Here is a 27,929-nt window from a genome sequence, read left to right as displayed (position 1 = left end):
TTTTATCTTTTGTGTGCGTTTAGTGTTCTCTAGAATCTAGTGGCTTTTGAGAAGATAATAAATGTTTGACTGATTTAGCACTGTGAGCACAGATGATCTATTCAGCTACCGGTACACGTGTGGATTGACACCTCAGCAATGCGCATGAAGCAATTTGTACCTGCTACTTCATTTGAAAAAGAGCATCATATATTTAGCAAATTCTTGCATAAAATTACATGCACGTCTAATATTCAGCTTTTACCCACTTTCATGTTGAAGTGATGTTGCCTTTAGTCTTTTGTGCACTCATTTACATGTCTAAGCATATGAATGGGGTGCATTCATCTCCCCTGTCAGTTCTGTAAACTTACAATATGGGAGAATGGCCTCTCACAGCCAAAGGGAGCTGCTGCTGGAGGGAGAGCGTAAGCAAAGGATTAGCTGTGTGATACACCAAGAAGGGTTCAGGAACCTCAGAACTGTTCTAGAGAAAAACAAACTTGTGATATATTCGCATACTTTACATTTATACATCTTCCATCCCCAGGAGCCCAATCTCCTGTACCAATTGGAGGGGCTTGCAGTAGAGAAGAGACAAGACCTAACTATAATGAACGTAAAGGGGAGTGGTTCTTAAGTGAGGCTGCTGGCCTCGGACAGATCCTGTGGTGTTCTCTAGCTCCCATGCTGGTGCCCAGGGGACCCGCCCTTAGCCGCCATGGAATGTACTGCTGACATCATTACACCAGCTGTAACGTAGGGGAGGGATAGCTCTGTGGTTTGAGCATTGGCCTGCTAAATCCAGGATTGTGAGCTCAATCCTTGAGGGGGCCATTTAGGGGTCTGGGGCAAAATCAGTACTTGGTCCTGCTAGTGAAGGCAGGAGGCTGGACTCGATGATCTTTCAAGGTCTCTTCCAGTTCTGGGAGATAGGATATTTCCATTAATTAATTAATTAATTTATTATCACTTGCACTTGTGGTGTGTTAGGAAGGTCTGTTAAAACAGAAATGTAAAACCAGGAAATAGTTGTTTGTCTGAAAGCTTCCTTCTCTCTTCTAATATTTTGTCAGGTCCCCTGGAGTGACGGTTCCATTCTCATTTAGTCAGTTGCCCGGCTGTGACTAAAGGAAGAATGGCCCTGAACGTGTAATGCCTCGGCATTGGAAGGCATCATTCAGAGCTAAATAACCCCTTATGTGGACACACTGGCATTTCAAACCCTCATTGTGCTTTCTGTTGCGATGCGTTTGCTTCTCCAGCGGACCTTTGCAGGAGGAACTCTTGTTTTCTTGTCCCCGCACTCAAGAATGCACTGGTTTCTGAAGATGCCTGAAATGTTATTAATGGGAATATTAGCACAGCCAAATTCCAGGGAGAATCTAAATGAGAAGTATTGGTTTCAGACCTTCCGCTTTGCAGTTTGATCCCCCGGGGAGGGGGAGGGGGAACTTGTTTTTCTGAAATTACCAGAAGTGCGTTACAAATTGGCTGTGCTCCAGGAAGTAGTCTGTTGTTGTCTCATGACTTTGCCTTGTTGATACAGAAACTTTAATTAAACTGCTGCTTTTCCCTGCAAATTCCATTTGAGATATTGTCAGAAGCATTTGCCTTTTACTGGCTGCTTGAGCGAATGGTTGAACTGGACGTAAACCTTCATGTGACCCACAGACAAATGCTTGCTCCTTGGGTTGCCGTCTCTGCCTGGTAAAGGTGTATAGAAAATATTGGTGAATTAGAACCAGTGTAAAGGACTGCACCATTTGCAAAAGCAGTAGATGATCAAGCCTCAGGACACTGGAGCAAACTTCAGGGTGCAGCTTCACTAGGCAAGAAGGTGTGAGCTACGTTGGTAACTAGCAGGAGGTAAACTCCTAATGAAGACAAGGCAGCTTGCAGTCTTCACACGTATTAGCAGGTTGAGGTAAGGACTGTGGGGAAGGCTAGGGTTTACCTTGACCTGATAACTCCTGGGAAAAGTACAAACTACCTTGTGTTCAGTAGGATTTTACCTCCTGTCAGGTCCCACGGGCTAAGAGCAGGTAAGAAATGCACCCTTTTCCCTAGTGGAGACAAGGCCTGAAAAGGTGACGTAGGTGGAGTCTCTAATTTCCAGGCAAAGCAGACTGGACCTGACTTCTTATGGTCTCCTGTCCCCCCAGGGTTCTCTCACGAGGCATGGGGAACTCAGGTTGTTTTTCTGGGAAGACTGCAGTTTGAACTTGTGGTTCCAGTGGGTGTGTGTGCCTTTCAGGCAATGAACCCCTTCATGTCATCATGCGTTCATTTTTGATGACAGTCGTGCCAGCTGTAAATCATACAAAACAAGAAATCCTAGCACTCATTGCAGGTCTTACACATAAAATGGTGCATGAACACACACAATCTGCATGACTGAACAGCGTTGCAAATAGAATATCCTTCTTTAGCAGCTAACAACTCTTTGCCGAGATTCATCCATGCTAAGTCTTCAAGCTGGCCATGGAGTATAAAGTAGAGGAAATTAAAACGTTTCAAAGCGATAACTGAAATCTCTCCCAGAAATGGATGAGTCTTCAGTGATTAATAGGTATAACCTCATCTGCTTGTGTGGGGAATTTATACCTTTATCTCCCATTACTCGTTTGAGAGAGAGAGAAAGACCTTTAACATTAGGAGTGGAAAACCTAAATTAGGAATGACTTAATCCCATCTGTGTCTGAAAGTGTTTTGCAAGGAGTGGCTCCTCTAGGATCCTCTATTTTGACCCTGTATTTCTCCCCAAGAGGCCACCTGGTGGGCTTGATCCTTCACCCAACTGTGAAGGGTTGGACACAGCTCTGTGGGGAACATTTTCAATTGTGTCTCAGACACTTAAGAGCCTAAATCCTATTAAAAAGCAACAGAGAGTCCTGTGGCACCTTTAAGACTAACAGATGTATTGGAGCATAAGCTTTCTTGGGTAAGTGCCCACTTCGTCGGCTGCATCCAGACTAACACGGCTACCCCTCTGATACTAAATCCTATTGACTCCCACTGGGGCCTAAGCTCCTAAATCACTTAGGATTACCTCTCTGTTTTAGGCACTTGTCTGGCACTCATTGCCTTTGCCTTTCCTTGCCTTTAGTCTGGTAGAGGCTTACAGATAATTTCCCTCCAGAGTGTAGCCATATGAGTCTTGGGTTACTTGGAACAGATCACATGGGAACAGGGGCTGCTCTCGATTGCTCCTTTCCAGTGTATGGGGCAGATTGAAGAGAAGTGGGGGAAGAAGTGTCTATAAAGATGTGTGTACACTGCACTGCACTGGCGGTGTATGTAGGGTATGTGTAGCTACATGCATCCATACTGCCATGTGCAGCTACACATGGCAGTGAAAGGCTCTGGTGTGGGGAGACAGTGTGGAAAGGCTCTGGCTTTAGGGATCTGCCAGGGCTTTTCCCTGTTGCTGGATCTTTCCCTGCTGCACCGAGCTGCGGGAGCCTTTCTCTGCGATGGGGAAAGACTCCAGCAGTGTAGACAGGAGAGGCACTGCTTGGTGTGTGGAGAGCTGTGGAGGGGACGTACCTTAAGGGTTCAGGCGTGTCTTCACTCAACTTGCATCAGCAGTGTCTCACTGCATACACTGCTGTTTATACCCACGCTCCGGGGGCATGCAGTGTATGTATTCCACATGCTGCCATAAGGAGTGTGCAGGTTAGATGTACCCGAAATCAATTCTGTGGTCCTTGTATTCCGGGGCAACCCGGGACCTATCCAGCCCCTGGCACTGGGGTTGGCAGTGTAGAACTGGTATGTTAGTGCTGTGCCAGCCAGGGAGACCGTGGGCAGAGGTACATTCCCAGGGGACATCTAAACCAATCTAGCAGTGTAAGGAGGGCAGAGAGAGGTGTTAGTGGGAGTGAGCAGCCTTGGGTCTCTGCTGGCCTAGGAAGCGAGGGACAGACTTCGATCATAAACCCTGATGTCCTGCCACGTGCGAGGAGTTAGTTGGGCTTGTCTAGCTTGAAAACGGGCTATGAGGAGGATTAGGTAAAATGCTCTTGAAATCCCTTCTGGCTGGAGAGCAGCAGATGGAAAAATTGCTTTATACTTCAAACAGACCTTGTAAGTTTCAGCAGCATTTCCTCTGTCTTTCCTAGCTCATAGGGAAGTGTGTGCAGTGGAGGAGGTTAGGAAGAAGGGGCGGAGGGATAGCTCAGTGGTTTGAGCATTGGCCTGCTAAACCCAGGGTTATGAGTTCAATCCTTGAGGGGGCCACTTAGGGATGTGGGGCAAAAATCAGTACTTGGTCCTGCTCGTGAAGGCAGGGGGCTGAACTCAATGACCAAGGTCCCTTCCAGTTCTAGGAGATAGGTATACCTCTGTATATTGCTAAGGGTGTGAGTTAAAGTTAGAGAAACTGAACTCAAGAGAACAAAATCTGCATGTTGAAAATCAGGGCACAGGTGTTATGAAGATAGTCCCAAGGGAGGACAAATGCTGGCTCACCAAATAATGCAGCTTGGTACTTCACAAGATTTTGAGGCCATAATAGCTACAAAGGACTGCAGCTGTAATGCAGCTCTCCCACCCCCACGATGCTTGGGGTGCCATGCAAACAAATCAGTGGTGATGGCTTTTTATGCTCTGCATCCCTATAGAAGCCGTGCTAGCTTTGATTGAGTTAGCACACTAAAAATGGCAGGGTAGCCGTGGCGGCACCAGCAGTGGGCTGGGCTGGCTCCTAAATGTGATCCAGTTGAAGGCCCTCGGAACATACTCGGGCAGCCGGCCCACCCAGCCACTCATGCCTGCACAGCTACACTGCTATTTTTAGTGCACTAGCTCAATCTGAGCTAGTGCAGGTATGTCTGCGCGAGCCGGAAGTCAGACCTGCCAGCTCCCTGCTCTGAGGATCTCAAAACAATTATTAACGAACTAAGCTCACATTCCCCCTGTGAAAGAGGTATCATTAGCGCGATTTTACAGACGGGGAAATGGAGTCACACAAGTTACACAGTGAGCCAGCCGCGGAGCTGGGAGTGAAACCCAGGAATCCCGACTCCGGGTCTTGTGTGGTGTGACCACTAGACCTTTCCTCTCTCTCTAGCCTCGAACGTGAGGGGGGCTAGGCTGAGGCAAATGCTCCAGGGGAGTCATTTCCACCCCCTGGGATGACCACATTAGGGTTGGCAGAGCATGGTGGCTGATGTCTGTATGCACCAACATAAATCTGTGAAAACCCACAGCTGCTCAAGCAAATCGATGGATTGTGCATGCAGATGGTCATGCGCACAGGTGAGTATGGCATTCACCCAGCTGATCTGACTGTAGAATTGTGCGTGTCTGCTGTGTTTCACATGGATCTCAGACTCTGCTCTCCTGAAAATTTGGCTCTGAATTTATAGTAATAGTCCCAAGAGAAAGCCAAAGGGCTGGACAGAAAGCTTTCCTGATACACAACTAACATACGGGCCACTGAGGAGCACGAGTAGACAACAGAGAAGTGACTGTCAAGTAGAGGGAATATCTCAGAGGGAGTTGTTCTGTCTTGGGGGGTCTTGTGGCTGAGCAGCTGTCCGGAGTGGTGGCCCAGTGCAGGAGTCGCTCGGACTGGCTCTCAGATGGCGCGGAGTGGCAGGCTGGCCCCAGCTCTTTGGAAGCTAGTCACGGACAGCATTGCAGCTCTGCTGAACGTACAACTTCCCTTCCGGCCCCCGAGGCATGTGCGCCAGGGAGGGAGCTGGAGATGCTGCTTAACAGGCTGTGAAAATGGGCCATAATACAAATCGTTTTCTTGATGGCTAAATGATTACTCACCCAGAATTGGAAAATGAGGTGCGGGGGCTAGAAAACATCACAAATCGATTGACTATCGTCTCGGACACATGGACCCGTGAGCGGCGTTTGGAACATATTCTGGAGTTCTCCTCTTACAACACCAGGGGGAGAAAATAACCCATTGATTTATGAGAGGGTGGAAGACTTCAGGCTTGGTAACTTTTCACCACCTTTTCCTTCACGAGGGTCTGGAGGAAGTATTTATAAGTAGTTAGAGAGGGAGAGAGAGTGCTTGTCACAGTGCCAGTGAGTTCTGGTTTATTGCCGCAGTCTGCTTTGGAAGATAGGGACAAAGATGATCTGCTGCAGTAGGAGTGCTGCTGGACTGTAACTCTATAAGTTTTACCAAGCGAGGGATAGCACGGAGCTTCAGGATGCAGGAGCAGGGCATGAATCAGACGGTGTCTTGGTGTAACAATATAAAGCTTTCCCCTCTGAGCTGGTCCGGCATGGCAAGCCTTCAGGAAGCTCTGCCAGCTCCAGACCCTGGGCCGCCCTCCTGTGTGGGAGGGGGAGTAGCCGCCCAGTGACAGTCACTCTCTGTCCCTGAGCTTAGCCTTTGGCCGTGTAGGTAGCGCACACAAGAAAGAAGGGGACTTGTTGTTCTCCCTTATTTCCCAGTGCAGGGGCACAGGGACGCTGACAAATGACCTTAAGCTGGGAGTGAGTCTCTCAAGCCAGGTAGGCAGACACGTGCTAGGTCTGCGAAAGCTAGTGCACTAAAAATAGCAGCGTAGATGTTGTGGCATGGGCTAGCTACCTGCATGTGAGCCGGCCCGGCCCCCTGGGCTCTGAGCTTGGGTGGCCAGCCCATGCTGCCATGTTCACACTGCTATTCTTAGTGCACTGCTCGAGCAGAGCTAGTGCGTGTCTGTCTGCCTGGGCTGAGATGCATGCTCCCAGCTGTCCTGGAGACATACCCTAAGAGAGCAACATAAAAGATGAATAGATACCGATTTCCAAGCCTGATGGTTTCACAGATGTTTGTTTGCTTATTTATTTATTTATTTATTTATTTATTTATGTAGGATGCTTTAACAGGTTTACAAATCATGCCATGTAAATATCAAGAGAGGAAGGATAATTGTTACAACAGTGAGCTTTTGTTTAGTGCCGTGGGTCTAACCAGAGGTACGTGTACCTCTGAGAGAACGCAGAGGTCTTCTGGGGATACATCAACTCATCTAGAGCTTTGCCTAAATACAACAGATTACATAGAAAGCAGTAATGAAGTCAGTACAAACTACAATTTCATTCAGACAATGACTTGTTTATACTGCTCTGTATACTATCCACTGAACTGTAAGTGCAATACTTATATTCCAATTGATTTATTTTATAATTATATGGTAACAATGAGAAAGTCAGCAACTTGTCAGTACTAGTGTGCTGTGACACTTTTTTGTATTTTTATGTCAGGTTTTGTAAGAAAGTAATTTTTAAGTGAGGTGAAATTTGGGGGTGCTCAAGACAAACCAGACTCCTGAAAGGGGTACGGTCGTCTGGAAAGGTTGAGAGCCATTGGTTTAGTGGAACGCTCTTCAGTTCTAGACTCATCAGCTCTCTGGTGAAGAGAGATCACAGCGTGTGCCTCTTGACAGATTGGACCATCGTGATCATCTTTTCTGGCCAGCAGCATAACAAAGGCCAGAGGACTGTACCCACTCGTTCCTGCCTCCAGCCCAGCAACTTGTCCTGCATTGTTACAACTGCACCATCTCTGCAGCTTTGTGAGCTCAGTGTTTGGGATAGTCGGTGGTTCTTGGATTTATTGCCTGATCGTTTTCTTATTTAATAATGTAAATTGCAGAGGGGAAAAACAGCCGCCTGCTTGTGGCTTTCCCCCCTCACTGGTTACAGCCAGCCGTAGCTTGTTCTGGAGCTGCATTTTACTGCTCCTTAGTTGCTAGTTAGCGAGGCTGCTTGAGTTCTGTGCGTTGGGGGATCCTTAATGACTAACTGACCTGTGCTGAACACTTGGCCGAGTCAGGCAGGCCCTTTAATGGCCAGTTGAAATAACAAACGCGCCATGGGAATAAATAACCAAGTTTAAAAATATTGTTGATTGGTTTGTCTTGTGCAGGAACAGTCTCCCTGCATTTACACCCCTCCAGCCAATGCAGAGCAACGCACTCATTTATTCCTGGGATATGGTCAAGGTAAAAATCATAGCGATACATACGGCCTCAGCTCGGAGCCTGGCTATTAAAAGCCCAATGTGCTTTGCACTGTTTGCAGGGTGAGTTTCCCTCTTGCATTTTTCTCAAGCAAAAATCCAGGCACATGTGAAGTCGAGAAGCCTTCCGCTTCCTGGGCTTTGGCTGTATTAACAAAGACATTAACAACGTTATAAAGTTCAGCTCCAACCCTGTCTTAGCAGGTAGGAGAGCCTGATTGGTTTTTCCACCCCATACATGCACAGATGCTTTTGTTCATCTAGGGCCAGATCTGAAGCTCTTATGTCAAGTGGCACATTAACCAGCAAGCAGACCTATTAAACGCAACGGGATTCCGCCCGTAGTATGCGTGGCAGAGTCTGACCCCTAACCGGTGCATGCGGCTGTGTGTAAATACCCAGTCTGCCCACGCAGTTGTGGTAGTTGGACTCCAACTGCTCCTGCTGGCCAGGCTTTTAGGTTTTCAAAGCCAGCCCCAGGATCCCTGCTTTTCAGATCCCTCTTGCTTTCTGACATCCTGGTAACTAAAATGGGAGAAGATGAGCCGTCTTGTCCTTCTGTCTGTCTGTCTGCTCGCTGCCTCTGTAGCTGGCTCCCGAGAGGAATGTCCCAGGGAATGATGGGCTGGAGGGGGAGGGATGGCAAAGCATCTCCGAGAGATTTTGTATTTATGGTAAACAAGTGGCATTCAGAAAGGGTCATTCTGTTTTTCTTGATGTGATGATTCTTCTTTGCACCTGCTCGGTCCTGTCTGTCTCTCTATCAATCTGTCCTCCACCTGTGGCACATAATTCATTCTAATGATACCCAGCAAAGCTGGCGTGTCAGCTTGAAGAGAGCCGGTTCAGAAGGGCAAAGGAGTGAAAGTGCTCTGTGTAACGCCAGCAGTAACGTTCACTGTTGCTCCCCCATGGGTTACCCAAGAGGTGATGCCATGCACAGGGGCCAGCCACGTCGCACTCCACCTGGCCACACCACTGAAAGCCTCCTGGAGTTCTAACCACACGATGCTTGTGCAGTTGGGCTTTGGGTGAGGTGGCCTCTGGCGCAGGGTTTCTAGGAAGGCATAAGGCTGTTCTGTTGTGCTTTGCTGGTGAGCATCACACCAAGGGCAGGGTGCAAAGGGACTCTGAGAAGCCATAATTAAATGAGACTGCTTTGAATGACAGGGAAAACATCCACTTAAGTCCCAGCTTAGAACTTGCTCCTTTAAAGGCAACTGTCCGAAACCAGCGAACCAATGCCTGTTTTCAAGCGTGCTTTGAGCACACGGGCCAAGATTTTCAAAAGTGACCAGTGATCTGGGCCCTAGGGTGTCTCTTTTTGGCCGCTCGACTTAAGACACCTTAAAGGGCCTTTCTTTTTCAGAGGGTGGGTGCTCAGCTCTTTCCGGAAATCAGGCTCCTGTAAGATGTATCAAGCGAGGCACCTAAAATCACTAGTCACATGGGCGACTCGTGGGGAGGGACACAAAGGGGGCAACAGTCAAAGGGGGGCACATGGCCTCACCACGTGACACCCCATATGACTCCTCTCCACCCCACCTGCAGCCCGGGGCCCCCACGCTCTCCCCAGCCCGTCCCACGTTACTGGGGGCGGGTGTGTGTCTCTGTCCCACTGCACTGCACCGGGCCGGGCAGCGTGGCTGGAGACGGCCTGGGAGAGTGCAGCAGCCGGGCGGCGGGAAGAGGAGAGGCTCTGGCCCCGCCGACTGCTGGCCTCTTGCCTCCTCCATGGCGTTTGGGGAGGGTCATGTGACCCATCGGGCCCCTCCCACTGTCACCCTTGCCTGGCCGTGTATTTGATTTTAACGTTGGCCCTCCCCTGCTGGGCCGAGAATCACACCGCTGGTGTATACTAGTGCCCAGACAAAACTGACTGAGCGAGTTTCTCTGGGCAAGCTGAATGGATGCACAATGCTAGATGTGCAAATTCGTCAAGTGTTTTAATGATCTGGGGTGTTGTACACAGCGAGTTTTATCTTGTGGGTGCCCCTTTAATTTAGCCAGACACTTGCCCTTCCCCATTTTAGAGCAAGTGAAACACTGGGGTTGGGGAGTGTTGAGCAGAGAAAAGGCATTTGTTTCTCAGCTGTCTCCGGAGTTCTCCAGCACATTCCTCTGTTGCGTCCTGGGGCAGAGAGTGTGGCATCATTCAGGGCATGGTTGGAGCTGGGCAGGGAGCTGAGGGAGCGGAAGGCTCCAATGTCACCCCCTGCTGGCTAGGATCTGCCCTCATCACTTCTCTAGCTGGGAGGGGGGAGCAGGAGCTGTGTACACCCCCCTGAGGCAGCCAGGGGAGTCAGGGCACCATGGCCAGAGGGAGGGGTGTGCTATGCCTTGTGAAGGGCTTTAGCAAACGACTCCCTCCTACTTCCTTCCACCTGCCCCCCGGCCCAAGGCAAGAGGGAAGCACTGAGAGATTATGTCCGGCCACACTGCGATCCGGTGCGATTACAGCTCGTGTAGACGTGCCTGAGTTAGCTCAAGTACTGGGGCAGTAGCCTGGATTTCAAACCCGCCCAGAACCCTGGGAGATGACTTGTGTGACCAGCCCGTGCTGCTACCAGGAGCCGCACTCCATGATGCACTATAGACACATCCTTCGAGGGCTGTCTGCGTGCATTATAGTCCCACTCCACCACAGGCATCCTGGGCAATTTACTCCTGTGCCTCAATTTACCTCTCTAAAATGGGGATCATGATCCTTCCCCCCTCCTCACCCACCTGTGTGCAGGGTTTTGGGATCCTGGGAAGGGAGGCTCTGTGCCCCTGCCCGGTGTGGTGATGGGAATTAGAGTTGAACTGGGAGGCTGAAAACAGTTGCAGGAAGTGTTACGTGGATCGCACCTGTTCCCGGGCGGCTCTGCAGCAGCTCTGTGGCAAAGGGCAGGGAGTTAGCCCTGCTGGGGGAGTGTTCCTTCACTCGGCTGATCTCTGGGTTAAAGATGGAAGAGATTAAACGACACACGTAACACCGGCCACTCGCACGCCCGAACCGAGATAAAAGTTCAAGGTTTTGCATTCCGCTCTCGCTGTGTGCGGGTGCTCAGCAGGGGATGAGTGCTAAGTCCATCAAACCAATCGTCAAGCCACCTAATGAGCCTTAATGCACTCTGAGAGCCAGGCATCAACGCTCAAGGACTTGAATATATTAAGGGCTCTGTCCTGAGGTCCTCACTCAGGCAACCCCCGCACTGACATCACTGGCAAAGTGGCCTGAGGATGCAGATGGGAGAGCAGGGAAAAGGCAGCAGGGTTTCATATCCTAGGTGACCAGATGTCCCGATTTTTATAGGGACAGTCCCGATTTTTGGGTCTTTTTCTTATATAGGCTCCTATTAGCCCCCCACCCATCCCCTGTCCTGATTTTTCACATTTGCTGTCTGGTCATCCTATCATATCCCCACCCCCTCAACCTTTCTCGGGCCCAGGGGAGGCCGCACAGAACCTTGCCTAGTTTTCTGTATTCCTCCCTCTTGTGACATTAAGCCTCTGAGGGCCAGATTTTTACATCACACCTAGGAAACTTCCCAGGGTACGCACCGGCATGTACAGACTGTCTTGTGGAGGCAAACGCAGGAGACACGAGCATGCACAGTACGAGCTGAGAGAGTCCATTGAGAATTTCGGCCTTTCCATATACATAAAAACCTGAGCTAAGATGCTGGGGTCTTGTACTGGGGATAAAAGCCCATCTGCAGAGAGGGGCAATGCAAGGGAGCACAGTCCAGCAGGTGTGGCCGTCTGTGGACAGAGGCTGTGGAGACGAGAACTGCCAGTTCCCATGGACGTTACCTTGCCTCTAGGCCGGGTACTTCCCAGCCCCGGTGGCGCAGATGGCCCTGTTGCCACTTTCCCATTGGCGGCGGCTGCTGCTGGATTCTGGTGAGCTTTGGAGTGTCAGCGTCAGGTGGTTACCAGGCTAGTTTAGGTGTTTGTATTGCAGTTGTGCCTGGGGGCCCTGAGGTGCTAGGCACAGGCCAACACACCGAGAGACAGTCCCTGCTCCAAAGAGCTTGCAGTCTGGACAATACACAGGTAAACAGAGGGGAAGAGACTTGCCAAGGACAGTGACTGAGAAGGGAATGGAACCCAGCTTTCTCCGGGGCGCAATCCACTTGGGGTAACATTTTCACAAGTCCCGTTGAAAGCCTTGGGGACTTGGATTCCTAAGTCACTGCCAACCTTTTGCACGTTACCCTAGCTCAGGATGTACAGGGACAGATTCACAGCTGTGTCCCATCCCCCATTGGGCAGCCATGGGGCAAAGGAGGCTTACGGAGCAGGAGAGTTGCTCTAGCCGTTTCAGTTCCACGCTTCGTTGTTTGGAAGCACGTCTGCCTTTTGCCTGCTGCCTAATCACATCCTGTTCCTTTCTCCTTCCCTTTTGCTTTGGATTTGTTCCTTTTTATAGACTTTTATATATTCTCCCCTCTCAGCCTGTTAGCCCTACGAAGGGAGGAAGAGAGAGAGAGAGACAGCTTTAGAGAAGCTTTCCCTAGTCCTCTCTCTGTTCCCATTTCTCAAGCGGTTTGCAGCCATCCTTCTCTGAATCCGTGCGACACCAGGAGACAGACGGATGATGTCAGTCAGCTGTCATCATTCATCCTTTTTAAATTTCAATTTTTTTTTCAGAGCAAGAGGGGGGAATCTCTGTCCAAAATCACTCATCCTTCCTAATAATGAGAGCTGTCACCAGCCTGGCTTGGCTAGGAAATGATCCTCTCTGTAAATATTTGGTCTGTAACTGATTTATGGGTGGAAAAAAAATAAGATTAGTAGTTAATCACCAGGCTGCAGGAAGCTCTATTGGGCTGGATGCCCGTGAAGAGCACGTTGAGGAGACAATGCCGGGGGCTCTGTCTGGGATGAGCTCAGAGGCTGGGCGGGAGCTCAGCTTTGTCGCAAGTGGAGGGCACTCAATGGTGTCTCATTAGACCACGTGTTTCCAGAAAGGCTGCTTACAATGCCCTTTGGCATGGTCCATTAGCAGGGTTTGAACCTAAGAGTTTCAGGTCTGTAGTAAAGATCTCCGCTACTTGAGCGGAAGGAGTAACTCCATTCGCTAGTAGCAGCAGTAGGCTGGTATCTTCCATGGGGACCAGCCACTACTGGGTATGCGGCACACTCTCTGTAAATGTGGGTGGCGTTTAAATGGTACCACGGGAGCAGCTTATTTGTGTAAATCTTTCTGAAGCTGCTCTGGAGTGTGTCTACAGAAAGTGCTATGATGGAGAGATACTGGAGGATCCAGGTGGGAAAGGAAAATGTGGGGATGAGAAATGGAAACAAGGACTCGCAGGAGTGCTGGAAAGAGCCAGGACAGGTTCAGGCCATGCTGCCAACCTGCAGCTGCTGGACTCCCCACGGACACATGGGCTCCACCCCAAGGCTGGAACGTTGGTGTGAACTTTCCTGTGGCGCTTCAGCGTGCTGTGGTACCCGGGGCCTGTCCTGAGCTGACTGGCAGTTCTCTGTTGCAACAGTAACTTGACCCTCCTCTCAGAAATTGGGAGACTTCCCCTCTTATTCTCTATCTCCTGCTCTAACCATTTGCTACCCTTCCTCCTGGCAGTGAAATCCCCTGTAGGATTGATTGTCCTGCTGAAAAGGGGATTGTCCTCTCCGTATCCCTTCCTGCCACTGCAATTGGGCTCTCCAGTGACCGGGGTCCTAGGATCTGAGGAGTTCTGGGACCACAAAGGAGTTCAGAGTCTCAGCTGCCCCTTGTCTCCAGGCTTGCCTTGAAACTGCAGCTGGTTTCAGAGTCAGCTGTATGGACCAGATGATAATTGGGGATATTTTTAAAGGTCCCACTACTGTTGCAAAACTTAGCTCAGCCCAGGGTTTTCTGTTTGTCTCTGTAGAGGATAAATCTGTTGCTAGGGGCTGCAGAGACCTGGACTTGTCACCATGGAGACAGCAGCAGGGGGTACCCTGGAAGCATGGAAGGCTTGGAAACCTGGGGACAGGTGTCTGGGGTTGGGTTGGCTCTTAGCAGGTGAAGTAGGGTGACCAGACAGCAAATGTGAAAAATCGGGACAGGGAGTGGGGGGTAATAGGAACCTATATAAGAAAAAGACCCCAAAATCGGGACTGTCCCTATAAAATCGGGACATCTGGTCACCCTAAGGTGAAGTCACATGATTACAGGCTGGTGTATTAGAGTCTCCAACTCAGTAGGAGCCCCGTTGAGGGCGTCCTGGGGCCATTACCCCCAGGTGCCCCAGCCCTTTGCTCCAGCCTGGTACAGAGACAGGAGGCTACATTGCCGAACCTCATCTGATTCAATTGTCTGTTCAGCTAACGAGCCCATGCGCCACGCAAAGTGAACGAAACAAGCCCCTTGATGGCGAGTTGTTTGCACAGAGACATTGAAATGAGCAGCAGCTTTTCCTGTGCAAGGAAACAATTAGTGCATTAGAGTTGGGTTTAATTTTCACATGCTACGGAGGACTGTAAAACGCTCGGGGTGCCGCAGGGCAGTCATTTCCTAGCAATTGGCATCTCCAGATGCCCGTGGCGTTGTCATGGATTTGGGGTTATCGGAGATGTGCTGTGGTTGAGAGGAAGGGGAGGATGCTGTTGTGGTGACGGCCCAGGGCAGCGAGCCAGAGCGTTCTGGTCTTGGCTCTGACACTGCCTTCTTGTGTGATTTTTGGGAAGCCACTTCACCTCTCCAGGCCTCAGTCTCCCTCTGTATGCAGTGAGGGTGATAATGCTGGTGACCCCCCTGGCAGGATGGGGGGACAGTTACCATAAAACACTTGCACAGCCTCCTATGGTCATTGCTATATTATTAATGGAGAAGGGCTCACGTTACAAGTCCAGATAGACATTATGTCTTGAATCGTTACGAAGAGGGACAATTTGAGATCTGGATTTCAAACGGCTGCACGTTCTTGGATGCATTTAGACCTGGCCCATAGGCCCACCTCTACCAAATGAGACACTTGCATATCTAGCTAGCTGAGCAGTCATGTCACCAGAGGGTCTGTGCACCTGCTGGGAAGTGGTTGAGACATGAGGGGACATAACTCAGAAGTTAAGGAAACTAGGAGTAAAGAGAGGCTTTGGATAAAGCAGTTTCACGCCAGTCTGATTAATGGATGGAGTTAGCTACCTAGGAAGGCAATGAAGCATGAGACTAAGCTCAAGACACTCTGATTTTTTCCCGGTAAAACCAGGGGAATGTGAAAGAGGAGGAATGTGTGTGCGTGTGAGGAGGGGCGGGGGTTAAGATAAATCAGAAACATCCGTTTTGAGTTGGATGGTCAATGGCCCAAGTGCTAGTCTCCTGTACTTCTGCACTCACTGAGACCACGTTTTCAGAAGGAAGATGCTCCACGCCTTTGGAAGCTCTGCTGCTAGTTTCCTCTGATACATTGGGGTTTGTCCAGAGCTTGGTGTGATCGTTGTTGGTCTTTTCCCCCGCCCTTGCCGTCTCTGTCGTAGCACACTTTCCCTTCTCACGCTGCTGCATGCTGTCTCCCAGCTGCCATTGTGTAACTGCCTTCCTTTGTGACACACACCTGACTGTCCTAGGGGCTACCCCTCTCCTTGTCCCCCTGACCGCTCTGTTCTAGGGGGGCTAGGGTGTCGACAGTGCCCAGAGTGCTGGGAGCTGGACGTTCCAAGATGATGGTTCCCCCCTCCCCAAATCAGGCTGACACTAGATCTTTCCAGTTTTAGGGTGACACGTACAGCATTTCTGATGGCTACAGCCTCTTGAACCATCCTGCAGAGCACTGGATGGACATATTGGAGTGAAAACAAAAGAAATGCAATGAGCAGCAAAAATAATCCGGCGTTAAAAAGAAAATTAATGGTAGAAACATCCAACGTCTAAAACACCCTAACAGGGAGGTTTCTGCTCAAACCCTGCTATAAATCAGCCTCCTTGATGGCCAGATACCATGGTGGTGGGCAGGGTAGGAATACTTAGAGACTGCTTGGTATCAAAAGACTCATGATGTAAAGAAGGTGCCACCTCCCTATTCTTTATCAGCTCTAGTTGTGGCATCGATACAGCAAGCTGCCTTCGGAATTCTCGGGGAATGTGCATGTCCAATGTTTGAAACAGGGAGAGGAGGGAGTTCTGTATGGTGTGGAGTTGGATCTAGATTCAGCTATGTCAGAGACCTACCGCTGTGTCTTTCCACCAAGCGATGTCATCTCAGCACCGGATAGATGCTTACCTTCATGCCAGGGCATGGCTGGGGCTGCCTTCCCTATCTGCAGTTGGCCTCCTAGTAAAGCCCCACGCCAGCAAAACATTTAAGCATGTACCAAAATCCACGTCTGTTCAACTGAGCCCTCAAGCACATGCACAGAGTGGAACTTGAAAACATGTGCGTAAATTTAAGCACACGCTTTGGTGCTTTGCTGAATAGGGGTGTCAGCGAGGAGTGCTAAGCAAGGAAGAGAGTCACACAGGGATGGGGGTAGAGTGATTTAGCTAATTGATTCCTAGTGTCCCGTCACCCTGGTATCTGGGCACCATTCTGTGTTCACACCTCCAGGAAGCTAATTTCCTTCAGTCCAATCCCTGCCTAAAGCAAGAATTGCTGCCAGGAGCAAATGCTCTGGCGTTTGTGGGAAAACATCCATTGAATGCAGGGAGGAGAGTTTCCAAATGAACTCTCACCAGGCTGCGGGGACAGTGCCGGGGCTCACACAGGCTTGTTCCTCACCACAAGAGGGCTCACTGGGCTACGTTAAGAGCAGAACATGCCAAATGGTGCTAGGCCCCTGTATGTTCCAAGTGCAGTTCAGGGCTGCTGGCATTGGGGATGGGGTGGCCAAGGAGGGGAGCCCTGACTGGAGCTGGTGGCACTGTCTGTGGTTGAGGGTGGAGATAGTGGGCATGGCAGGTCCCTGAGAACACTGAGCACATACAGCCAGGGTCCTTCCTTGTGGCGTCTGAAACCAAAGCAGGTGGGAAAGGGAGGGCTCTCAGTAGCACCACAGAGCTGTCTGGGCTTTGGGGTGAGCTGAGCTGTTCTCTGGGGCTGGAATCTTCAGAGGGACCAAAGGGAATTAGGTCCCGGAATCCCATTGAAATGCTCTGGGATTTGGTGCCTGACTCACTTACCCTAATGGGGTTTGGGTGTCGGGATAGCCTATCCCAGCCTGAAGGCTTTGCAAGGATCGTGTGGGGCTTCACCTTGCTTAGCCCCCAGCCCTTTCTTCTGCTTCAGTAAAACTCCTCCTCTGTGCCAGGGAGGGCAGTGCTAGGGGTGGTACAGAACAGAACTGGGCACCCGGCCCTTCTGCCTGGCGTGCTTTTTTGGCTTCTTCAGCCAAATTCCCGGGGACGAGTGGGGTGAGAAGACCCCCTCTGCAATAGATTTCTGGAGACAAGAGCATCTCCCCCGTGGGAGGGGTGCAGTTTAGCTGAAATTCCTCATAGGAGACATCTCCCGCTGTGGGGGGACTTAGCCTATGAGATGCTGAGTTGCGGGGGACGGGGGAAATCCCATGTGTTAGAGTCTCTTGGGGGCGGGCCCTGCCTCCCTCAAATTCCCCTGCAGGCTGCTCCTGTATCCAGTTTTCAGGGGTCAGTGGACCCTGCTGTGAAGTGTGTGAGAAGTTAGCCTGTTTCACTTTGGCTTCCCTCAGGAGCTGGCAAGTTGGGTCTGTGGGGGAGGGATGGGGCACCTCCCATGTTGGACTCGAAGGGGGCTGGGTGGATCCCTCAGCCATGGGGGAGGCCACTCGTTGGAAGTCTGCCCAGGTGCAGAAGGAGACTCTGATACCATGGTGCGTGGTGGGTCTGGACTGGCTGGAATCTCTCTTATGAGCCGCTGGACGAGGGGATGGGTTTAGTGGCTTTAGAAACAAGGAAGGAAACGCTGCTGACACGCGGAAGAGCAAATCCGCCGGCCCATAATGCAAGCATGCACCACAGAAGCTGTCTCTGCCTGCCCCAAGCGCTAGAGACGACCTCTCGTGGTCGCTGGGCCAATGGCAGCAAACCTGACGCAGAACCTTGGAGTGACGCCGTCCCTGGAGCATTTGGCCTCAGTGCTAAAGTCCGTCAGGAGACAGACTTGGCTGCCAGTCTCACGCCCTCTCCAGCCATCACTGACCAAGCATGGTGAGGTGCTGGCCAGACCCGTCAGCAGGAGCGAGGCTGGGGAGGCCTCTGCATCTTGCCCTGGAGTTGTAGAGGGCTGATCCAGCTGGATCCACCCTCCGTCATCGGAGGGTTAATACGATTCATTCTCTTCCCTCACCACCCCTGCATTGTTGTTAACTAATTAGTTACAACCGTATAACCAGAAAGCAAATGCACCTGATTGAATAAAAGGCTGTAATTCAAGCAGGAGTCGATGCTAACCTCCTAAATCGTGAGAAAATATCGCCAGCGGTTTCTGAGTGTCAGAGCCCGGGCGGCTGAGTGATGGCCCTGGGAGCCCCTCCAGGCCCTGGAATTGTTTATTGATAACATCAAGGGCTATTTCGCTACTTGCTTGCAGCCAGAGGACAGAAAAAACGCCAGCAACCACCCAAAAGAACCTCTCCAGGATTAATGAAAGGGACCTGGGCTTCCTGAATGGACGCTGCGGCCTCAATGGGAACATTGTGTCCGTGAGAGGAGCAGAAAGTGCTGTAACCGGAGATCCCAGGGACTGGGGCACTGAGGGAGGCTGCAAAGGGCTATAGCGGAAGGAGCTATTAAGGAGAGCTTAAAGAGGCTAGGACTCTTCAGCTTGGAAAAGAGGAGACTAAGGGGGGATACGATAGAGGTCTATAAAATCATGAGTGATGTGGAGAAAGTAGATAAGGAAAAGTTATTTACTTATTCCCATAATACAAGAACTAGGGGCCACCAAATGAAATGAATGGGCATCAGGTTTAAAACAAATAAAAGGACGTTCTTCACACAGCGCACAGTCAACCTGTGGAACTCCTTGCCTGAGGAGGTTGTGAAGGCTAGGACTATAACAGCGTTTAAAAGAGAACTGGATAAATTCATGGAGGTTAAGTCCATTAATGGCTATTAGCCAGGATGGGTAAGGAATGGTGTCCCTAGCCTTTGTTTGTCAGAGAGTGGAGATGGATGGCAGGAGAGAGATCACTTGATCATTACCGGTTAGGTTCACTCCCTCTGGGGCACCTGGCATTGGCCACTGTCAGTAGACAGGATACTGGGCTGGATGGACCTTTGGTCTGACCCAGTACGGCTGTTCTTATGAGCTCTGTCTAGCAGCTCCTCAGGACACAGACTGGCTGCAGCAGCCAGTGAGGCACCTTCCTTCTCCCCACCCCACAGGTTAATATCCATGATTCCAGGCCAAATCCTGAGTGGGGCTGAGCACCCGCAATCCCGTTGACGTCAGCAGGTGGCGTGAGTGTTTCACCCCGTGCAAAGGCCTCACCTGAAGCCCGTGTGCCAGTCGAGTCCCGCGCTGTTTTGAGAGGGTGGAAAGGTATCATGTGACCTGGTTTGGTCAGGGCATCCCTCAGCATTAGGATGAAGAAGGTCCAAGATCCCAGGAGATGGCGGGGGTAGCGACGATGGTGAAACTCACTCCAGTAGCCTCTGTCTTCTTCTTCCATCATTTCCCTGCCAGAGTCTCTTTCTTTAAGGACCCCAAAATGGAGTGATGGGTGGAACAGCCCATCCCCTTAGGCCTATGTTGATTTCATTCATTAGTTTCTGGTTCTACATCTTCTGTTTTTATCAAGCATGATCTCAACACGGTCCACGGATTATATCAGTAGCCTTTTGGTTTAGACAAATCCATTGTGTCTCCCGTTTGTGCCTTTTCCCATCACCATTTATTGGAGGTTATTGTGACACTTTAAGAACTTTCACACACTTTTTACAGCTGCGCTCACAATTAGAGTAAATGTGTAGGCCCCACCCAATTACTACAACAGAATCTCTGTTGTAGCACAAGGCCAGATCCTCAGCTGGTTTAAATTGGCATAATTCTACTGAAGTTCATGGAGCTGCATTGATTAGCACCCGCTGAGAATTTGGCCCCGGAATCATCATCTCATTCATCAACTTGCCAAACTGGGCAATACATTTTAAATTAACTGGAATGGAAGATGTTAAAAGACTGCAAAGAAATTCCAGTTGAACACCCATAGGGGCAGTAGAGCTCTTGTCTCTCGACTTGTCCGTAAAACAGTTGGCCTACTGTTGGCATTATATTAATGATAAATGGTGCCTGTTATATGTGTGGCCAAAAAATCCAGGAGGAGATTTTGAAACATGCCTAAGGGATTTGAGTTCCCAGTACCCTAAAGGAACGGCAATTGAGTGTCTAAACCCTCTAGATAGCTTTGAAAGTCTCAGCCCTAAGGTTTACTGGCTCCAACAACATTTGTATATCTGTCTGTCTTAAGGTTTTATACTGCTGCCCTTCACCATGGTATCTGGACTCCTTCCATGTTAAATCAATAGCATGAGCAAAGTTCCTAGTGCACGTCATGGTGTCTCTGGCTTCTCTCCTGCACTGGGATATAAACTCTGTTTGGGATGGGGTGATTTTTTAAAATTCATTTTGTGGATTTGTGAGGCTGTTTTCAGGGTTTTTGGTGAGAGAGGGTTTGGGTTGGCGTTGAGGTGTCATTTTGGTGATGGTAGATAGACCTTACCAAACAGGAAAGTTTGGTACCCAGATTTGTGCACAGAAAGACCCATTTGCAAGGGGAGTGCAGCTTGGACAGGCATAGTGGATGTGTTTTAAAAACAAACCTTTTGTAGGACCAGCTTAAGCACCGAGTTTTGAAAACGTAGCGCTGGAGGAACAAGCTGGTAAGAGAAGATATTTCCAAAATTCTCACTCGTCAGTGCAGACTCCTGATTGATTTGTTCCTTTCCAAGTCTTGACTGAAAGCGGGTTTGAAGAATGAATTATGGTGAGGCTCCAGTACCCCAGCATGGCATCACATTTGTCTGTCACAGGCACTAGAGATTTTTCAGGTAGCAATTGAGTGTAATTCCTGTAGGATGCTAAAGATTGATGGTGCCATGTAGCGTTAACATGCCGTAGTTTCAGAACTGTGAAATGCAATACGGACTTAGCGAGGCTGGCGTGTGAAGAAATGATGTGATTTTTATTAGCTTGTGTTACCATGTGGTAAAGCATTCACACAGCACCTGCCATCCAAGGATCTCAAAGCACTTGATAAACACCTCTACTACTGGCGGTAACTGGGTCTGACTTTGGAAATGGGATCTGGTTAAGCTCATTATTAAGATGAGGAGCCACATGCAAATATGGATCTGAGCCCAGGTTTGGCTTTCACGGCTTCCAGTGTGTGAGGACATGGGTTCGGGCCCATGTCTTCCTGTGCTTGTGTTTTAGTCAGACACATACTAGTGTTTCCCTGAGTGGGATACCTGCTTGCTGGCACTTCTTCCCTCTCCCCTGTTTACCATGAGAAAACGTATCCTGTTTCCTTTGCTGCTTTTCTTCATTTTTTCTCCTTCTCTTTCCCTTAGAGTCAAGAAAAAGAACAAGCCCCTGAACTTAAAGATTCACAACAGTGTGGGAAGCTGTGAGAACATCCCCTCCCAGCGCTCTCCCCTCCTGTCCGAGCGCTCCCTGCGTTCCTTCTTTGTGGGACACCCGCCTTGCATTCCTTCCACTCCTCCTGTCCACGTGGAAGCCACCTTCTCAGCGAGTAAGTCAGACCAGCTCAGAGGGGAGCCTCTGCTTGGGATCACGTGTCTCTTTCCTTGATGGCTCATGGAGTTGGGCGCCTATCGCGCTCCACGGTTGCTCAGGTCGGCAGGGAGGCTCCAGGATTCTGTTCTGTAGCCAGTTGTGGCTCAATGGCTTAGAAAGCTTTGGGTACATGAATAGTTAGAATGAAGTACACCTCTACCTCGTTATAACGCTGTGCCCGGGAGCCAAAAAAATCTTACTGTGTTATAGGTGAAACCGCGTTATCTCGAACTTGCTTTGATCCACCAGAGTGCGCAGCCCCGCCCCCCCGGAGCGCTGCTTTACCACGTTATATCCGAATTCGTGTTATATCGGGTTGTGTTATATCGAGGTAGCGGTGTATGGTGCGTGTGTGTAAATATATATATATGCGTACATGTGTATAAATATTGAGGTATTAAACAGAAGTGCGGGTATATAAAATATGATGACAGACACAAATCCAGCCCTTACTATAGCCCCAGCCATAGGTATGCATTTCAGTGCAGGTTTTGGAGAACGGTTGCTCTAGGCCCTGATTCAGGAAGACACTTCAGCACTTTGCAGTGGTTTTCAACCAGGGGTATACAAGGTCTTTCAGGGGACACATCAACTCATCTAGATAGTTTTACAAAGGCTACAGAAGAAAGCACTAGCAAAGCCAGTACAAACTAAAATTTCCTACAGACAATGACTTGTTTATACTGCTCTATAGACTATCCACTGAAATGTAAGTACAATATTTCTATTCCAATTGATCTATTTGATAATTATATGGTAAAATGAAAATGGAAGCACTTTTTCAGTAATACTGTGCTGTGACTTTTGTATTTTTATGTCTGATTTTATGAGCAAGTGAGGTGAAACTTGGGGGTGTGCAAGACAAATCAGACTTCTGAAAGGGGGACAGTAGTCTGGAAAGGTGGAGAGCCCAAAGGCATTGAAGGATTAAAGAAACCTGTTTCATTTTGGATATGCAGGTCTCCCATGGGATTGCTGCCAATTCTGGCTCTCAGCTTTGAACATACAGGGCCAGTTTTTCAATGGGTCTCCTTTACTGCACCATAAACATTGTCAGCAAAGACTGGCTCTGTGTCTGTGACTTGTTTTGCATACAGATTTTTTCAGACCCTGTCGAGGAAGCCCCCAGCAAACTTGGCCCCTGAGGTAAAAGGTTTGGAACAAACTGTATTGGGTCAGTGTCTTTTTCAAATTTCTTTATACACGGTCTGTTTTCTGCGCCCATTGATGCTAGTGGCAAAAAACCTCCATTGACTTCAGTGGGAGGACTGCCCTGTTTGCAGTGCCCATAAATATCTGGTATCAAAGCAGGACGTACTGTGTTCCACGCTGCAGGGCTACTTGTGTCCATTCTGCTGTGTTCAGATGGCAGGGGGGCGGGTGAGTGGGTCGCAGGTGGATGGTTTGCCCTGGATCCAAGGGGAGAGGAAAACACTTTTAGAGCCTGACCCTTATTTCCCAGCCCCAAGCCAGAGTTCTGGTTAATTTTGGAGCTTTTGAAGCTTTTACAGCCCAGCTGTGAATATCAAGGTAAATGGAACCCACCCATGAAATGCAGGGAAAGTCACATATGCCAAGTGCAATGGATGTGTCAATATGACACTTACTCACCGACGCTTTCTAGTTACTAATGTTCAGTTAAGCCACGTTCCTCTAACTCTTTGTGCTCATCTTCTACTGGCTCATCGCTTTCTCCCCTCTCTCGCTCTCTGTCCTTTCCTTTTTCTCCCTTTTACCTGTTCTTTTTACTTTGCGTTCGTTTTCTCCTTTTTTCCTCCTCTCCAGAGGCTTTCTCATTCCTCCTCTTTGCTTCCTGTTTTCTTCCTACTCTTCATATTTCAATCTTCTTATTTTGCCTTTCTCTGCTCTCCCTTCTCACTCAGTTTCTCAGGTCACTGGGCAGTGCTGTGAAATGTTGCTTGAACAAGCTGTGGCATCTCCCATGGCATTGCAATCCTTACAGATACTCCCTCGCCCCCAAACAGATCCTCCTCTGACAATATTTCCACCAGGGAGCACATGCCAAGGAGGGAAGGTGCCAAGAAACTGTGGTATTTGGTGCCCTATAAATATCTAAGATAGAAGAAATGTGATCTGGAGCAGCTGGCCATGGGGTCTGTGCACATAAGCCTGTTGTCCTTTAGGCATATTGTGGTCGGGGGTGGATGGTACTGTACTGCTGTTGGGTAGAGGGGCAGAGCCACAAAGAACTAGGCCGTGGGTCAATGGAAAGTATCCCTCATCTAAAAGGCAAGCTGGTCCGGTAAGTCAGCTGTAGCCATACTTCTCCAGAGAAACTACACTCCCCCTCCCCATAGGAAGCAATGCAATCATCTGTCTCCATAAAAAACTGCTTCTATCCATGCACCAAAAATAAATGGACGAAGGGGAAGCATCTGTGTGTGCTCTCTCCTTGCCCCATTGGCATGAGGCCTCTATGGGTGAGAGGCAGATGGAGCAACATGGCAATCAGGAGGGACAGAATTCAGCATGCAGGGGGTTAAATCTTCAGTGCTGCACCTGGCAGATAACACACACAGCATCTCCGGCTGCTTTTAATCAGAGCCGCAGCCTAATCCTCCAGGCAGGGCGCTGGGAATTTACCAGTCGTTTTCCTGGCCTGGTTAGATCCAGCAGATATCTGGGTACTGCAGTCTGTCGGGTGTTGGGAGTGCAGGGACCCCGTGTCCTGAAGTCACAAGGCAGCGCTGTTGCAGGCATGGCAACAGCGTGGGAGAAAGCTCAGGATCGTCAGTTTATTTCAGACACACAACCTCGGTTTTCCCTCCAGTTACAGAGAGAGCATCTTACCAGTTATTTAGCATCCGGGGCTTCCGCTTCATGTAAAAGGAACGGGTGCCAGGAGTTCCGTTTCACTCCTGACGAAGGGAAGGGAAAGTCATGGTTTGAAGCCCCCTTGGGAGGCAGGGGGGATCTGTTGGCTTCAATTCCATAGGTAGCTGAAGGACAAGAGGCCTTGGGAGCCTGAAGCCGCCGCTCTAAGCGAAAAGCACGTGATTTCCAAATGGACTCCCAGACTCTCTGCGCTCCAGGACAGAGAAGGCAACAGGTTATGAGTATGTGGGGGTTACTTAAAGCCAAGGTGGATTAATTTAAATCAAGGCAATTTAAAGCGGTGATTTAAATCACCAAGTGGAAAGCCTCGATGTAAATCATTGATTTTAATCAACTTTTCCATTTGTACTTCACTGATTGTCTAGAGAAAGGTTCCTTCTCTTTGGTTGATAAAACCACTGAAACATGTTGATGTACAACTCAATAGAGCTTTTACACTAGATTTGGTACATGAGTTTGCTACCTAGGAGGGTACGCCATAACTGTATACGTTTATTTAAGCAATTATATAGCTTAGTATTTTCACATTTTGATTGATTGTACGTTTTGTGCGTGTTAGAACATGGTGAATGATGTATTGCTTATTTACTAGGTAATTAGCTTTTTGCTCAGGATTTGTGTCAAGCTGCATTAGGACAGTAACTGGAATTTAATTAAACTCACAAAACCAGCATACTTATTTTGTATTTAAATGTTTTAAGAGATTGTAGTAAGTTTAGGCCTTAACATATTTTGTATTCGATTCAGATTTCATTTTAAACAGGTTTATTTTAAAAAGAATAACATATGATCACTTAAATAACAAAATCAAAAAATAAAATGTAAATAAAAGAAACCAATTTTTATTTTTTGTAAATCATCCATTTTTATCCATCCTGCTTTAACCTTTCCTGCCCCCTCTCTATTGTCCCCCCTCCCAGCAAGCACAGCCATCCGATGGTAACGCTTTCAAACCATTCCCATAATTTCCCCTGGAACAGTCAGAACTCCAAGCGCTGGGCTCATCGGACCTGGAATGCAAATGCCAGAAAGGTCTTAGGTGCAAGTGTCTCAGTAGCTTGAGGTTCGATTTCCTCTTGCACGGGGAAAATGCTCGATCTGTTTGCAAATCGAGTGTGAAAAACACTTAGGAACTCATCCTGTCTTGTCAAGCTTTGCATTGTCCTCCTCTGCTTGGCCGGCATTCCCAGTCTTGTCTGCCTGCTTGTCCACTTCTTGCACCTTGGTCCCTCCTTTCACAGGGCCTTCAGTGCATGGGGCCACCTCCCTCAGCTCGTTTGCAAGGAACCCACCCTGTCTGCCTTTTAGTCCCTCAGAGTCTCACTTTTGCCATGCTGCCAAACTGAGTTGTCTGTCCATTGCCTATTGTCCGGCCCTGTTGTCTGCTCCTGTCTCTCCTCAGATTTCAGAGGATCATCCTCAAGTGTTTGGAAAGCACCCAGCATGGCGTGGCAGTTACCTTAAACAAATAGTTAACGATACCGTTGTCAATCACAGCAGCTTTGCAAAGGATCAGCAACAGACTCCGGCCCCTTCCTGACCCGCTCAACTAGCACTGGTGGCCACTGGTGTTCTGTTCTTATCACCATCTAGGCCCGACTTGCTCAGAGCTGAGTGGTTAAAGATGCTGGTGTCTTATCTATCATGGAGCTTCCACCGTTGCCAGCAGCAGGAGAGCGGCACCGGGGAGTATCGCAACAGTGGGGAGTGTTCAGAAAACGCTCAGTGTGGTTCCTAGGATGCAGCTCCCCTTCGCTCCTTGGGACACACGAAGACAACATCTGGGCGAAGAGCTCGAGGATCAGCTGTGCAGGCTGCCTTCAGAACCGGCGCGTCCTTTGAGGCCATTTATTTGCGTAGGCTGTACGTTGGCAGTGTCATGACGCAGTATGCCCAGCTTCTCGGCTTATGCCCCAGCACGGCACCTGGGAAGTTTTGTTCACTAGCTGGAGAGCAACCCTGCAGCCATGGCTCTCTTGGCCCTCCTGGGAAGCAAGGATCTTGTAATCCTCCCCCCAAAGCATCTGCCTTCTGAAATGGTTCGAGATTCAGCAATCCATTCCTGGCATCCTCCCATTTCTTAGGCTGCCGATGGGACCTAGCAGCAGCGCTGTGGGCTGGAGATATTATTTATAGAGATATGTCCAACTACCTGACTCTTAGTGGCACAGCTAGGAGATTTGCCTGGAGTGAGGATATTTTTATGTATTGCTATTTCCCCCAGCGTCAAACCAATGTATCTTGCTGCCCAGAATGATGGTGAGTAGTGGACCAGAAACCAAGCAATAAAGGCCATACTCAGCAAGGCATTGGTGTGTCTCATTGCATTAGGTTCCCTTATGCATCAGTGTTGGGTTGCACCATGTGGTGGGATAACCTGATGCAATGCGGCATAACAGGAATGTGACACAATGGGATGTGATGGACTAGCAAATGCCTGACCATTTTCTGGAGCGGTGGGGTTTTCTCTTCCCTCTTCTGTCCTGGCTGGTCATCCCCTGACAGTCTGGGGTGTAATGTTTGCATGATCAGAGCATGGGAGCTGTGCCTAGTCTGGCAAATTATTCACAACGGGGTGGTGGCTCTTCACTGGTGGATTTCGCAGTCCACCCTTTACCAAAGCAGTAGTAACGTTAACACATTACATGTTTGCGGGAAGGGATAGCTCAGTGGTTTGAGCATTGGCTTACTTAAACCTAGGGTTGTGAGTTCAATCCTTTGAGGGGCCCACTTAGGGATCTGGGACAAAAACAGTACTTAGTCCTGCTAGTGAAGGAAGAGGGCTGGACTCGATGACCTTTCAAGGTCCCTTCCAGTTCTAGGAGATAGGATATCTCTGTTTATTTAACACATTTAGCGCCAACCCTGTTCTAGGGGCTTTACAGACAAGATCCCGACACCAAAGATCTCGCATCATGCAGACTCCTGGGAAATTGTCAGCTCCACAGTTTAATTTATACTCCCCCCACTTAATTGATCTTTTGGAAGAAGAACAATTGGAGGCAGTGTGGTCTAGTGGGTAGGGCACTAGACTGGGAGTCGGGAGACCTGGGCTCTCTTCTGAGCTCTGCTGCTGATCTGCTAAGTGACCTTGGGCATGTCACTTCGTCATTCCGTGCCTCTGTTTTTCTTTCCCACCCTTTGTCAGCTCACAGTCTAACTACACAGAACACTTTGGCCAGGTTCTGTCTGTCTGTACAGGGCCTACTGGAGCCTCTAGTTGCCACAGAAATACAAATAACATTTGTGAGCATGCTAGGGACATTCCTGCCTTTCACCCCCTTACCCATGCCAGGAGAGGTTAGTTGCTTCCGCTCCCTCAGCTGTCTGCAAATGCAACTCACAGGAGCATGTTCTTCCAAACCTCGTCTATTCAGCTTTTCACGCCCCTGATGGTTTTGACTGTTTGGGGGTAATGA

The 27,929-nt window shown here is 49.3% G+C and overlaps 1 protein-coding gene across 1 annotated transcript in view; it reads left to right on the top strand.

Moving 5' to 3' along the window:
- Positions 1-27,929, top strand: part of KSR2 (kinase suppressor of ras 2) — a 280,870-nt gene that overhangs the window by 106,932 nt on the left and 146,009 nt on the right. Inside the window, exon 5 of the mRNA XM_054005981.1 lies at positions 21,429-21,610. Within this exon, the coding sequence (XP_053861956.1) occupies positions 21,429-21,610 (182 nt within the window). The remainder of the gene's footprint in view (positions 1-21,428; positions 21,611-27,929) is intronic.

Source organism: Malaclemys terrapin, chromosome 16, assembly GCF_027887155.1.
Source record: "Malaclemys terrapin pileata isolate rMalTer1 chromosome 16, rMalTer1.hap1, whole genome shotgun sequence".
Taxonomy (NCBI): domain Eukaryota; kingdom Metazoa; phylum Chordata; order Testudines; family Emydidae; genus Malaclemys; species Malaclemys terrapin.
This window is presented reverse-complemented; position numbering and strand designations above follow the sequence as displayed.